General features: G+C 37.1%; 1 protein-coding gene across 20 annotated transcripts in view; it reads right to left on the minus strand.

The window, feature by feature from the left end:
* Window positions 1-15654, minus strand: part of LOC105475214 (microtubule associated serine/threonine kinase family member 4) — a 577292-nt gene that overhangs the window by 275576 nt on the left and 286062 nt on the right. For all 20 annotated transcript variants that reach the window (XM_011730296.3, XM_011730295.2, XM_071098847.1 and 17 more), the window contains one exon: window positions 2288-2319. In XM_011730296.3, coding sequence (XP_011728598.2) covers window positions 2288-2319 — 32 coding nt within the window. The remainder of the gene's footprint in view (window positions 1-2287; window positions 2320-15654) is intronic.

The following is a 15654-nucleotide window of genomic DNA, read 5'->3' on the forward strand; positions in this document are numbered from 1 at the left end:
CCTGGGTGACAGAGCGAGACTCCGTCTCAAAAAAAAAAAAAAAAAAAAAAAAGAAATACATCACACTGTGTGCAGTTGCTTATGTTAATATGGAACAACAACAACAAAAAAGAGACTGAAAAGAACAGCAGGAGCAAATCTCTAATCTTTCTGGGAGAAGATATAAAAAGATTTCAAATGGAGGAGTCATGTACGCAGTAAATAAACAAAGTGTTAACAGGTTTAATTATCAGGTACTATTACGTTGGCTAGCTGATACTAATAAAGATACATTTGTGCCTTTCTTCATTAGATTTGTATAAAATTACTCTAGCATTTATTTTAAAAAGCATTTTCCCTTTCTCAAAGTCATAAAAGAACCTTGCACGAGGAAAGTAATTACTGGCATTCTGTACAGTATTCACTAAAAACGCTGAGTGACAATGGGTTCTAGCACAGCTATATCAGGCATCGTTAATTCTCTGGGGAATATTCGTGTTTAACAGAAAATACAAAATAGCATGTTTATTTTTAGTTTATCTCACTTGAAAGTACTAATTTTCCCAGAATTCACGAAAAAAGTAGATTTGTGTTCACATATACATAAATAGTGTGCTTCATGCTCATCATCTGAATGCTCAATTGACTTTTAACAGGGAGGGGAGTTTAAATGGCTCTGATGTAAATCAAACTTTCTCTTACTATGTTTCCAAAAGATGGGCTCCAAACAACTTATGTCATTATTCTTTTTTCATTAAAGATCCCATTTTCTCAAATAAAGAAACTTAAAATACTTTCCTTATCACGTATTTTCACATCAACTCATGGCTATCAGCTAACATTAACAGAATTGACTTAAGTGCAAAAGAGGAAATTACCCTTAAATAGAAACATGAAATCTAATTCTGTAATTAACATGATCTTTATAATATTATTGGAAACACTAATGTGATAAAACAAGAAACAAAAAACAAAACCCATGTGCAATCTATTAAAAAGACTAAAAGCAAGATTTGACTTAAGTTCTGAAGCTTTCAAATAAAAGAGAAAGGGTGTTTAAGCCTTAAAGAAAAGTGCAAAAAAGCAAATGAGATTTTTTTCTATAAAAGTATTTCATGTAGTTTTCTATTTTTCTTTTGTCTTGTCATGATGGGAAATATCAAAAAGTTTGGACTTTTCCAAGTTTAGGCAACAGAGTCCTAATCATGATGCAGAAGAGGAAAGAGTTTAATTCTAAGTCCATTTCCTATAGCAAACTATTTTCTGTTAAACTCTAGCACAGAGAGATGGAAGCTAAAAGCTAGTGACAATTTATCTTGGCACATTCTCCAAAAATAATAATCCAGTATCTGCCTGGCAGCCTAAACTTGTACAAAAGACAGGAAGCAAAATGGACAGTAATAAAATGTTCACAGCTGATGAATTTTTGGTTCTTAGATGCAAAGGCTGAAATTTTCCAAAATTTAGCCTAGAATAAACCCTATATTTCAACAGTTACCAAATTTTTTTCTAATCCTCCAAGAGGAGAGTTGTAAAAACTTATCTTAAATACTATTTTTTTAAAGGAGGTGCTCCATCTACTAACTTCTTCAACTTAAATCAGACATCAAATGTAAATGTTTCCAGACCAGCCCTTACACAGTACTATCGGATAACAAATCTGACTTTAAATGTGGTCAAATATTGAGGGTAGTTAATTCTGTCCTCAATTTCATTCTGCAACTTGCTAATGGAAAAAAAACTATGATTTGTGCAAATATATTAATGGTCTTAAAAATAAAAGATTAAAACACACTATAAAGAAATCAAGTCAAAGTTCATAAATCCATTATTTTAATACAAGAGCATGACATGAATCAGTTCAGTAAGATCTAGATCTAATAATGGAAAGTTCAACTGATTCAAAGTCTCCAATTCAGATTCAAAAGTACATAATTTACTCCATATAAAATCCATAGTATAAAAAAATCATGGATTTCAGATCATAAAGAACACTCATTCTTGATTCAGATCAATTTACACTATCTCCTGACCAAATAATGTTTTTGCTTGATTATATAACAGCATTTTAAAAAATTAAGATTCTCCAAGGAATAAATATGCATTTAGGTTTACAATGCCCATATGGAACAAACCCTGAAAATTATGAAATTATTACTGTTTGACTTTTATAAGTAAATTCAGTTTTTTGTTTTCTTCAGTTGATTATCATTCATTTTACAATTGCCACTAATGACTCAGAGAAGAATCAAACTATAAACTATATATTAATAAAAAGAAAACAAGGAAACAAAATCCTACTACTTACAAACTTCCTCTTCTGGGGAGACTCAGCTCCTTCTGCAAAAGAAAAAAAAAAAACATATATAAGTGATGCTGCATTAACCTTAGATTACTATGATACCAAACGGATAACAAAGAACGTATCATCCCTCATTATGCTTGATTTGGCATTTCCTATACTGAAAACATTTTAATGTCATAATTTTATGCTGGATCCCTTCTTACACGGTTCTCTTTACACACTGTGTTTAAGGTACAAACACAGCTTATCTGAATTCCAGAGCAGAAAAACCATCAATCTTCCCAAAGCAACTACAGTAAAATACTGAGTTGAGTTACATGGCCCTACAATTGAGCATACGGAAAATCTGAGCAAGCAAAGAATTTATCCAAACAGGATTTAGCTATAAGAAGTAGGAGACATTTTGCAGGATTATAATTAAATGAAAGGTGCAATGAAAGGGACAATTAAATCGAACTATTTGCCCTCAACAGAAACATATTCATGCAAAACATTATGCATACCAAAGATTGCACTTTCTATTTTTTAAATGATAATGGAAAAGATTTCCTTTTGGTGTTATTTCTCAAAACATCCATTTATTCATTGGGATATTTAAAAGCAGCTTAATCAACTTCTAAAAGGTAATCAGACAGCCATGACAATTATTAGAGTGCTTCATAGTTTTAAAAGGGTGCCTTCACACTTCTCTCAATTTGAGATTCTTATCTACCTAATCATCAAGAGGCTGTGGAAAACCAAAAAAAAAAAAAAAAAAAAACACGCAAGAAAACAAGCCAACCAAAGAAATAAACAAAAATAGATTCAGAAATACCTCTATCCACTAATGAAGTTTTCAAAGCTCAAGAATAATTACTTGCTGTCAATTATTGAAGAATAGGAAGCGATGAGTCATTTGGCTATTTAAACTCAAACTGAAGCCCACTATGACTAAACTTGGTTATTCATGCCCATAATTCTCATTTATTTTTCTGCCTTTCAGGTGCTTGAACATTATCCTTTGAAAGGTATTTCCCCATCAGCTTCAAACTCACCTTTCCTGTCTCTTATTTTTATTGACTATTTCAATGTTTGTCATGGACAGCAGGCTCAGCTATCACTTTTCCACAGCACAACTTACTCCAGCACAGCTTACAGAAAGTGGCCACAACAGTGTCAGACCAGAGCAGAGGAGAGCTCTGTGGCTGCTGCTTTAAACACAGCAGGCCTTACTTATTAACTGGCAAATATATTTCCATACAGATATAGTAATCACATAACTGTTTAAAAGCAAGAAAAACAATCAGCAACTTTAGGAATGAATTGTCATCTTCTTTCTCCCAATAGCAAATGTTTTCTTTTCAAGGGCTCTAGGGTTCAGTGGTAAAGTGCCTTTTTGTTTTGTTTTGCTTTGCTTTTTTCTTTAATCCTTGATTAGCTCCAAGAAATTATAGTGTTTGCTGAACTTGGCTCCCTGATTCTAAAACATAAATATACCTTCATTTACTAAAACCTCTAATGACAAGAGAAAAGTCTCTGACCAAGACCGTTTTCCTTGGGAACCAAAACATAAATAGAAAACCAATGAGTAATTTTCTATACATGGATCTTTGGTTACAACAAGCATTGAGAAATCTGTGTTGTATTCAGGTTAAAGAAAAGAAAAAGAACTTCCTAGATGTAATAGCTCAACACACTATATTTTTTATTTTTTAATTTTTATTTATTTTTAGGATGAGGTCTCACTACATTGCCCAAGCTGATCTCAAACTCCTGGGTTCAAGCATCCACTTGCCTCAGCCTCCTGAGTAGCCAAGATTACAAAGTACACCACACTGTACCAGACCCAGGCCATTTCTCCTAGAAAGAAATTGATACTACTGCAGAGCAAAAGGTCTAGAGACCAAATGAATAATACTGCTCTGTCCAGTAAGTTGATCTGACAGCCGCATAAAAGGTACCTGAGGTATTATCATTAATAACAACAAAATAATAAATCAGATGTTATTTCAACTATATATGCAAATAGATCATTCAGAAGACATAAGAGGAAAGGGACCAAATGAATGACCCGAACAGTTCCATCAATCATATTCCACCAAATGACCCGAGCATAAACTGGCTGCTTTGCTCTGAGAAAAAGCTGCTGAAACAGCAAGATAAGGGATAAAAACCAACTCTGCTTTTAATCAGAAGTCTTTCCAGTAGGTCTAGAATTATGAGTTCTAAACAAGGAGGAAGGTTACAGTGGGTAACCCAGCACTGCTGCTCCACAGGATGGCAGCCGAGATTCCAAGATGAGGAGCAAAGGACATTTAATAGGCCACTGTCAACTGACCTAAAGCTACCACGCTAACCAAGCTGAAGGAGCTAATCCACCTGATGGCTTGAATGTCAGGCTCAGGACTGGAAACTCAATTTGGTAGCAAATTGGAATCACATGTGATGGTAATAAAGTGAGAGAAATGAATGTGCTGTGGCCAAGACCTTGTGAACAGTAGCTGCAAAAGTCTGCAAATACCAGGAGGGCTAAGCAATTGCAGCTTGAGCAGGAAGCAGCTCCTGCCCTAATGGATGAGGGCCACATGCTGATAAATCTGCACCCGTCAGACGTAAATGAACGGCATCAAGGCATTTTATCGCCAAAGTCCCTGCGGTACTTTGTGTATGTGTTCTCATTTTATTTTCTTAATGTCAGGATAAGGTCACTAACACATACTCAGATAATTAGATAAGACGTGGAATTGGTCTGAGTCATAAACCTAAGCTTGTGCTTGACATATGTGGAGTGTGTGTTAAAAATTTACTGTCAGGTAAGAATTGGAGGAGGAAAGAAAAAGGGAAAAAAGAAAAAACAGCAAGAAGTATCCATTTGAACTAAACAATTTGCTAATTGTTGACACTGGATTAAAGAAATTCTTAAGATTAAAAATTTCTAGATTTTCATTGATATTGATGATTCAATGACATTTAACATTGTTGAGAGTTCCTGTTTATCATTACTTGCTTGATATTTTATCCTCCCCCCGGACTTTTATGTGTTAACTAGCAAATATTTGCATTAAAGATAAAGATTAAATAAAATTAATCTTGTCTGAGAATCCTGTTATTTTTGAGATCTCTCAACGTACCCGAGGATACCAAAAGATCCCTCCAATCCTGGAAGAAAACTCATGGAGAGTCTGACAAGAAAGAAGGGTAAATGATTCTGCTCCTTTCTCCCAGCCATCCTTAGCTTCAAAAAGAGAAGGCAACTGTTTCATTCATGAAGACAGGGGAGAAAACTGCAATGTTTTACAGGTACGAGCAATCACCACAGTGGTAATTTTAAAACTATTTATAATTTTTAGTATTTAACAGCTACTCATAGACAAACAAAACAATACTGCTATACATGCTGCACGTGTTTAGAAAATCTCTGAACTCTTCTTTCCTAACTAAGGGTAAATTTATGATTTGAAAGAGGACATTTACAGAAGCCCAAATAATATATGTAGATACTCCCTTCTTCAAGCCGTAGAGCTTAAATCTCCTCTCTTTGAGAGTGGGCTGAGACCCAGTGACTCACTTCCAAATAACAGAATACAGAAAGGGAACAATAGCAACATTATAGTGGGGAGACCTGCAGATACCACCATAACTGAGTGATCAAGGTTAACGTCATCAGTGGTAAGCCACGTTGACATCACGCTGCCATCCTCTGATATGATGTGATGAGAAGAACACTTCATGCCTGTGGTATTCTCTCCAAAATCCAGAACCCCATTCTAATCGTGAAAAAGCCTCAGGCGAACCCAAAGGGAGGAACCTTCTAAAAACATGTGACCAGTGCCCCTGAAAGCTGTCAAGGCTGTGAAAAACAAGAATAAATTGACCAACTGTCACAGATGAGAGAGGACTAAGGGTAGCTAAAGGCAATGAAGAATCTCGAAAAAACGAAGAATCTTGAATTGGATTCTCAATCAGAAAAAGGACATTAGTGGAAAACTTGGTGATAGCTAAATAAAGCTTGTAGTTTAGATGATAACAATGTCTCAATGTTAAAGTCATGATTTTGACAAATGTATTAAGGTTACATATGAGGTCAACATTTTGAGGGACTGGAAGAAGGGAATACAATAATTTTCTGAGCTATCTTGTAAATGTTCTGTAAATTTTAAAATTATTCCAAAATATTAAAGAAAGCGTATCAAAACGGGGAGACGGGGAGAAGGGAAGGCTGGTGTGGGGCAGGAGAACAGAAGAAATGAACACATAAATATCTAAATATTCAAAGCTTACTTTAAGGTAATATTTATACCAATTTTTTAGGAAGCTATAGAAATACTGTAGGTGAGAGAGATTCTGGCTAGGACCAGCAATGAAGATGGGAAGGAGCAGTCAGATTTGAGATACATTTTCATAAGATTTACACAGAAACTGGATGTGAAGCATGAAAGACAAAGCAAGGAGAAGTCATAAGTTTTTGGCCTGAGCAAATAGTTAGATGGAAAACCGGTTTAGCTTTGACATGCTACATTCAGGATGTCTGTCTGTAAGAATTCCAAGTAGAAGATTCCAAACAGGCAACTAGACAAATGAATCTGGGTGCAAGAAAAAGGTTAAGGCTGGAGGTAGATTTTGGAGTCATTAACACTAAGATTGCATGTAAGCCATGGGACTGGATGAAATGGAGAGAATTGATAGAAAAAGGAAAACAGACACACCTGGTTACAAAGCCATGGGGGCTTTGCCATTTAAAATAAAGAAGAAGGGAGGATTGTGCTATACATTGTTAACTAACCTATTGCTCTATCCAGCAGCTGGGGTTCTTGAAAGCAACAGAAATTGAATGAGACTGGCAAGTAAACAATCAATGTATGGACGACTACTGGCACCCCTGAAGGCAATAGGATGATTGGGCAGACAAGGTCAGAAAGTGGGCAGGAACCAAAAAATTAAACCCAGAAAGTATGACCACACCCAGGGAAAAGCCCAGTTAGGACACCTCTGCAGCTGAACCTTGAGTGGGAGCTCAGCCTCCAGGAAGAATCCCTAACTGCCCCCACACACCTTCACTTCATCTGTCCTCGCAGGTGTCCTGTGAGGGTTACATGATCACACCTGGGTCTCTGCCCCAGCTTCCAAGTGGGCAGGAAAAAGGAATATTGGCTCCCTCACTAGTATAGTGGGAGGTGGGGCCAAGTCTACCAAGATCCACACTTTGGGAGTTCCTCCAAAAAACAAAGGGAATTTGGAAGTTGAGCAACTTGCCTTCTGCACCATGACTCCCAAACCCCACATAGAAACAGAGTGGCAATGTCCAGCACACACCATTCCCTCACCCCTTTCCTGACACCAATGAATTTCAAGTGCATGCACTTCCCCATCATCATCTTTCTTTCATTAGTCATTGGTGGCCTCATCCTATGACTGAGTTACTGCAAGTACTCTGCACTAACAATTAATTTACGAAAAGAGTTCAAAGAAGCCGAGATGTGTAAGGCAGTATATCAGGTGCTTTTAGGGACACATAAGGAAAAACAAAACACATTTAAAAGCTAGTTGGGGCAACATACACACACACATATAAAACAAAAGAGTTATCACCAGGTGCAAGATTATTCAGTATTACTTAAATGTGTAAATGCTAACAGAGGAGAAAAAATAAAAAGGAATGAGATAATTCAGCTCAAGTAGTGATTCTGAAGCCTGGTAACACATTAATGTCACCCAGGGAGTTTTTAAAAATACTAACGCCTGAGCCCCACCCCTAGAGATCTAGAGAGTGGTTTGCGTATGTTGTTTATTAGAGGTTGGTAGTTAAGTCCCCCTAAGGACTATTGGTTTGCATAAACCATTTGCCTTTGGATTGTTTTTCTCTTTAGGGAATATTAATTTTCTGGGCTGTCATTACAAAGGTAAAGCTTCAGGTTTTTACTTATTTCCTTTGCAAGGGAGAAGAAGTGTGAGGCAAGGAAAGGTACTCAAAATGGAGCTCTCACTACTTGACAAAGCATAGGATCTCCTAAAGAAATGCTTTGGGTGCCATTTTTCTGGTCTGCATTTCTGAGAGTCACTTGTGAAGGCAGAAGCAGAGGACAAAAAAGTTCATACCATAGAACCAGATCTTACACAGGACTTAGCTGTAAATCATTAGAAGGTAAAAATGGTCTACATTCTAACAACACTTGAAAAATCCAGTAAGTTGCTCATAAATACATGTTTTCCTAAATGAAGACAGTAGTCAAGCTGGAAAACCAGTAGGGAGATCCCCATAGAAATGCCTGAAGAGTCAAACCACCCAACCTGTAAAATAACAGTAAAATCCTTGTGGGAAATGTGACATGGATGGAGAATCCTAAATTATCTTTCTCTTTTCACAGATTTTATTTCATTTTCTTTTTGTATCTATAATCATAATGCACTTTCATATATTTATTTGTGCTAGTAAAATTAAGCAAAATAAACCGGCCAGGCACAGTGGCTTATGCCTATAATCTCTCAGGATTTTGGGAGGCAGAGACGGGTGGATCACTTGAGGTCAGGAGTTCAAGACCAGCCTGGCCAACATGGCAAAACCCGTCTCTACTAAAAAACAAACAAACAAACAAACAACAACAACAAAAAAATTAGCTGGGTGTGGTGGCATGTGCCTGTAGTCCCAGTTACTCAGGAGGCTGAGGCAGGAGAATCGCTTGAACCCAGAAGGTGGGGGTTGCAGTGAGCCGAGATGGCGCCACAGCACTTCAGCCTGGGCTAAAGAGCAAGACTCCGACTTAAAAAAACAACAACATCAAAAAAAATAAATAAATAAACCACAAAAGGCTAAAACAAAATGCTTGCTGGATTTATATGTAAATTTTATTTGATCAAAACCACAACAGTCACTTTCTTTGAAAAATAAAGAAATTTGCTACCTTATTCCTTTCTTTCCAAGTTGGCTTTTTCTGCCATGAACCTAAATGAACAAGACTGTGATATCAGTTCTCATAAGCTCTTTATACAGACAAAGTCACTGTCTAGTGTGGCTTATTAAGATTTTATCATAAACTGAGTCTATAAGCTTCATCACAAAATCAGCTGGCTGCCTGGATAGGACACACAAGTCTTCCCATGGAAAGTCCAGAGGAGATCAGCAATTGACCAGAGTTGCAAAGCCATGAGATAGTGGAATCAAATGAACCTATATCATCCAGTTCCAATTTTTTCCCCTACACTCCACCATGGAAATGCCAGAGAGTGGGAGACAGTGGTGATGTGAGGTACTGAAAGGAGAGGTTTGAATAAATACACAAGCAGGGAGGGCTAGTACTGATAATAAAGAGGGCACTCTTTCCCCTAACGAGGAATAAAGGAACAGGTGAAAACAGGTAGTTTTCAAAGATAGAGCAAAGTAAAACTGGAGCAATTCACTTGAAGTTCTGTAATTTCAGTAATACAGAAGGCAAAACTCTTCTACCAAGGGCAAAGGCAAGGGCACATTTGGGGATTAAAGCAAACAAAATGGGTTTCCTTTATTCAATCACACACTTTTTAGTAAACGTGGATATGGCCGGTGCTGTGCCAGACCCTGGGGATAAAGGACTTTACTCACTGTAAAATACAGTGTGAAAAGGCCTGGAATAGAGGTCTTTTCAAAGTATGCAGTAATACAAAAGGGAGGGGGGTGATCAGTTTCTTTGAGGAGGGTCAGGACTGTTTCTTCCCCAACATTTCTTGTTATTCATGCTAACAAAATACAGTGGAAATGATACTACCTTCAATGTCAAGGATAAGCTCCAATTAAACTAATGACAAAACTCACTGTTTTGGTCAAAGTAATTGGTTTAAAGATGACATGTGACTCAACCTGAGCAAGTAAGATGCAAAATGATGTTTGCTCAGGGTTTCTGGGAAAGAACTTCCTCCCTTGTCCGAGAGATCGAATGGGAAAGAAGTAGCATTAAACCCATGAAGCTAATGACAGCCACAAGAATAGGCATCACAGGTGGCAGACAAGAAAGCCTGGTAGAAACTGGGACTTGGGTGAAATCTCTGAAACACATCTACCCTTGCGTGTGTTTGGACTTCTCTGGTATATGAGCCAATTGAGTCTCTTTATTGTTTAAACCAGTTTAACTTGCATTTTCTAGTCTTTGTAATTCAAAAATTCCTAAGTGACACAATACTGGAGCCTGGTCTTTCTTTTGCAATGTCTGGGAATTAGCCAGGCAGCCTTGGGAGTAGGTGAGGAAGGGGAATTCTAGTAAAGAGAACAGACGTAGTCAGGTAGGGTGGAGTGAAACAGAACACACTCATGAAACAACATGGCTGGAACAGAGAGCAGGAAGGAAAAATCAGCAGGACAGGAGTATAGAGGCAGGGAAGGGTTTTGGAAGTGGCTGCCTTTATCTTATAGGCAATGGGGAGCTCGTGGAACATTTTGAAGAAGAAAATAAGCTGACCTAATCAACATGTTAAAAAAGATAACTCTGGCATTAGCATGTCACATTGCTCTGGGAGGGCAACATGGGAAAGAAGTTAGGACACTTCTTTAATTATCCAGGAAGCATGGCTGAGGGCCAGGAACAAGGAAGAGGCAGTGAGGAGGAGGAGGAGGAGGAGGAGGTGGAGGAGGAGGAGGAGGAGGAGGAGGAGGGGCAGAGTCAAGAGAAAATTGTGTGTACGGGATCCACAGGAGTTGAGAGGAAATGCTCAACTCCTGGGCTGGTTTAGAACAGTCGTGGGAGCTCAGGACAGGGTACCATCCAGAGATGAGGAAAAAAGACTGTCTAAAAGCACTGAGGGCCCTTCGGAAGTTAAACGTAATGAAAATCTGAAAGTGGATGAAAAGATGGTAAAACCATTTAAGTTATACCAGCGTGTCCCTGATGAGCAGGAATATGAGACAAATTGTAAGATAAAATCCCAGATTTTGCTTAGATGAAAAGTTAAACATCATTCATGACAACCACCTTTTCCACCTTTAAATTTTTTACACAAACAGTGGGAACTGTCTTTCTTTACTAAACTCATCTACCTTTACTACCTTAATAATGGCATCTCACATTTACTGCACAGTGACATACATTATCTTAAACTTCACTATTATTCTCATTTTACAGATGAGAGAACTGAGGTACAGACAGGCTAAGTAACTCACACAAGGTCATAGAGCCGGTAAAAGGCTTAGCTTGTCTCTGAATCCACATCTGCCCAAGTCCAGAGTTTGTTAATTATTTTTCATCACCAAGTAATGACTTGATACATTTGCACCACAGACTCCTCGTATGGGCTATCAAGCTGCATTCATAGTTGGTAACACACTGTCAGTTACTCTTAGGAGAGAAAAAACACAGATCTTGGCAATTCTTTCTAAGCAAATTTCACACTTACTTTTATAGACTCTGATTTTATTTGAAGCAAAGCCCTGTGAATATGTTACTTTTAACACAGACCTTTTAAAGCAGAAGAAGCGTAACAAGTCAAATAATCAGCTAACCTCAAGTAAATGGACAAATGAAACAAGCTTCCTTTCTAGCCAATTACTATGGGTTTTGATGCTTCCTAACACGTTATACCCTTGATGTCAAAATCAAGCTTGAGAATCAGACATCTGTACACATACGGTCTTCCAAGTCAGTATGACCTAGGGGGAATCTGTCTCCTAAGTCAAAGTTTACATGCTTCTCTGCAGGGTTTTGCTGAGTAGTAGCCAACACTTACATGAATAACAGCTCTAGATTATTGTTTATTATATATTAAGTGAAGTGCATTATTATATCAAGGTTAATAGCTTCCAGCCCACAGTCATATTGTACTTTGTGTGCTCACTTTGTTTTCAAAGAACAAAAGAACTGTCTCTTTCAAGCAAAAGTTTCTGCATCGTTTTTAAAATTAAAGAAACTAGTTTTGATCAAATTAGAGAAGGCACAGTCCTTCTTAACAAAAGCTAAAATATAAAACACATATTATATCAATTGAACTCAAAGCTTAAAACAATCCTCATTTAAGTCAATTGTATGTTTCCTAGTAATTAAACAAATAGGATCAGGATTCAGACATGCCCATATTCTATAATCCAAGTCAATGCCAGGAAGCATCCTTCAGAAACTTTAACTTCCCTAAGATTCAATTTCCAAAATTACAAAATGAAGATAATACAGCTTATCTTATAGGGTGTTGAGAAGATTAATGCTGACACATGTCCTGCACGTGGCACAGCTCCTAAACCTAAGAGCACCCTTAGTGTCAGCTATGACTATTTAAGTGCACTACTTGAATTAGAAGAAGGAACCTAGGGCACAACTACAGAGCTATGGTAAAGAGACAGCAAGGACTCAATAAAAGAGCAAGGGTGTGTGACCCACACATCTTCTCCACTTCTAAATCACCTGGGCACAGGGCTGTGAATACATTTGAAGATTCGAAGCAAATTAGACTTCCGTGAAATCACACACCCTGCTATTAATCAGTAGGAAAATTACTTTAGCAGGAGATCAAACACCAATGCTAGTTACATATTTAGAATTTTAATTGTCTTTAAGATAGTGCAGATTTCAAGGTCCTTCAGGATCTCTATAAAATTAAAGTTACTGTGGACAACTTTTGTGATTTCCTTTTTTTCCTTAGAATGACTTATGAAGGCTCTTGATAAATATGCGTATCAGCCCTGCCACTTAACTATGTTTCTTGTTTCTTGGGAAAGCCTGTGACCTCCAGTGAGCTTAGATAAAAAGGCAACACTGCACAGCTGTGCCCCACAAGTCTCCGCAATGTTTTCCGTTCTTCTACCCATTACCAGCAAATTACAGTAAATTCAGGGTATTGATCTGCACAGCCCTATATGGGAAGAAAGTTACCATCGACTTTTATTGCTTATTGTTGGGTCCAATTCCCTAGAATCAATAAAAGCTACAATGTTCATAAGCTTCTAAAAAGCTAGTTAATATAGTGGATATGAGACATCTTTTAGAATCACTATAAATCTATGGGATTCTTCAACAGAACAGTGGCAAATATCTTCAATGTTCAAAAGCTTTATTTGATTTTAGAGTCTTCTCATTACCCAGGAAAATGCCCTGGGAAAGAAGTGAATATCAATGATGTGGAATAAAAACTCAGCAACTAGAAAGAACCCTGCTTAACAGATTTCCACTTTCGCTTTTCAGTTCACTTGCATTTCCACACCAACCTCACTGTCCAATCCACAGCCAATCATTAAGAATTGTGATCATTTCTAAGAAGGTGTCTCTCACATAGATTTAAGATGAGTTTTCTTGACAGGACTTTCCAGGACCCATCAAGGGACCAGTTTGCTAATAAACGTACATTTCAACTGCCCCTAATTTGAAGAATCAATATCCTTTTATGAACCAATTTTTTTAAATCAGGTAATAATTCAAGTGTTCTATTAAAATTATAGACAACCTTAATACAAAAAGAAAAAGGCTTTTTATAGAACCAGGAAACAGAATTGGATGAGACTATTTGACCAGTGATAGTGAATTTACTCTGCTGAGATTAATCATTTTTATTTACTACGGACACCTTGTGGTTTATCTAGCAGTCCCTATTCTGAAAGCCTATTTCAGTGTAGAAATTTACTGGCAAATCAGCTCAAGGGACCTCTTGAAGTGCTATATGAAGCTAATATCCACAAGTCTACTTTCTTCTGGCCATTCCTCTCCATCTAAATGCAAAAACGACACTTAAAATGTACATATAAAATGTATGAGCACAATGGAAGATTAATGACACACATATTCAAATAATCAATAATGTAAACTTAAGCCTTTAATGGTACTGAAATTTATTGTAAAGAGGTCACAGAATCAACAATTAGTTTATAGAAGATATATATCACTTAATCAGTAATAGATTCTATTTGTTACAGGGTACAGTACCTGCCATTTTTTAAAGTTTTTTCTCCAACGTACTATTTTAAATAACATCATCTGAAAGTATGTAGGAATCGAGAACTTTGAGAATGAAGACCATGGGTTAAGGTAAGATCCCCTATTCCCCACTTCATATCCTCCCTCCCCATCACCACTATGAAAACTAGTACAGCTGTGGTTGCCATTGCAGCGTTAAACATCAACTTTATTCCTGAAAGGGACATATTCTCATATAGGATTTCATGCAAGCCTTACCCTATCCTGCAACTATAGGAAGAATGTTCAGTATTTTTTCAGATGCGGAAATTGAGTATTAGGAAAGTTATGTCATGATTTGCCCAAGGTCAGGGTCCTCACATTAAAAAAAGAAGAGCAAAGACAAAAGTAGCCAGGGTCCTCGATGATACTGTTTCCATATGGCACCAGCCCTGGACATTCTACCAACAAATATTCTTATATGAGAAAAATAAATCCCTATTTATTGAAGCTACTATTAGTTGGGTTTTCTGTTACCTGTAGCTAAGTACATTCCTGGCTAATACTAGTACTAAATAAACTTTGCAAATTAGCTCTGGCATAGTGTTTCCAAATACACACCAGACATCAACACAGCCCTGGCATCATAAAGGCTGGCGTATGTTACCCAAAGAAAATGAACAAATGTTCTTAAATCAGGATTAGGTTCTATGAGAAACAAAAGCCTTGAAAACATTGATTACAGATCTGTCAAGTTGTTTCCCTTTTCCAAAATATATTTGGGAGGCCTGTACAGTGCGTGTTAGTGACTTTGAAGTTAACCAAAGAGAGTCCAAGTTTAATGGCATCATATTTGTGACAGCTAATTAGCAGAAAATATTTCAGTGCAGTGAGTTTTTTTTTTTTTTAAAGCAATAAAAGGCTCTGGGGTTTTAATTGCTTCTTCCTAAAGACTGAATTTTGTTCTCGCTACAAAGACAGAATCCTTCCCTCAAAGTCAAAATGATCCCCTGTGGTTTTTTGGGATCACAAAGACTATACAACTGAGTGGACACTTATTTTTGAGACTTAAGAAAATGTTCATAAAGTGGCCTCTTATTTTTGTTAACCAAAAAATCAAGTCATTTCCAAGCAAGAAGACCCTACCCTAGTTACACGTGAATGCAGCCATCTGCAATGTATGAATGAGTTTAGGGGGTTTTCACTTTAGTTTCTATTATACTAACTAGGTTCTTCTTTTGAAAAATAAAAAGCATACTAGATCGTATTGGATTGGCATGCCTACTGAATTACACAGAAGGTATGTGTTTTTACACAGAATTACACTGGATTGCCTTGGAAACATGAAACTGATAGTTGATTCTGGACACACTTTCTTCAGAATAAAAGTTTAAACACACACACACACACACACAGCAACAACAAAAACTGATGATATAAAATAGTTCGAACAAAGGAGGTGGGGAGAATCCACGTTAGAACAAAGGAACTTTGAACAACACAAAGTTTTAGGCAGCCTAAACTATCATTTGAAGCTACACTATTTGGACAAGT

The sequence above is a fragment of the Macaca nemestrina genome, chromosome 6 (assembly GCF_043159975.1).
Source record: "Macaca nemestrina isolate mMacNem1 chromosome 6, mMacNem.hap1, whole genome shotgun sequence".
NCBI lineage: Eukaryota > Metazoa > Chordata > Mammalia > Primates > Cercopithecidae > Macaca > Macaca nemestrina.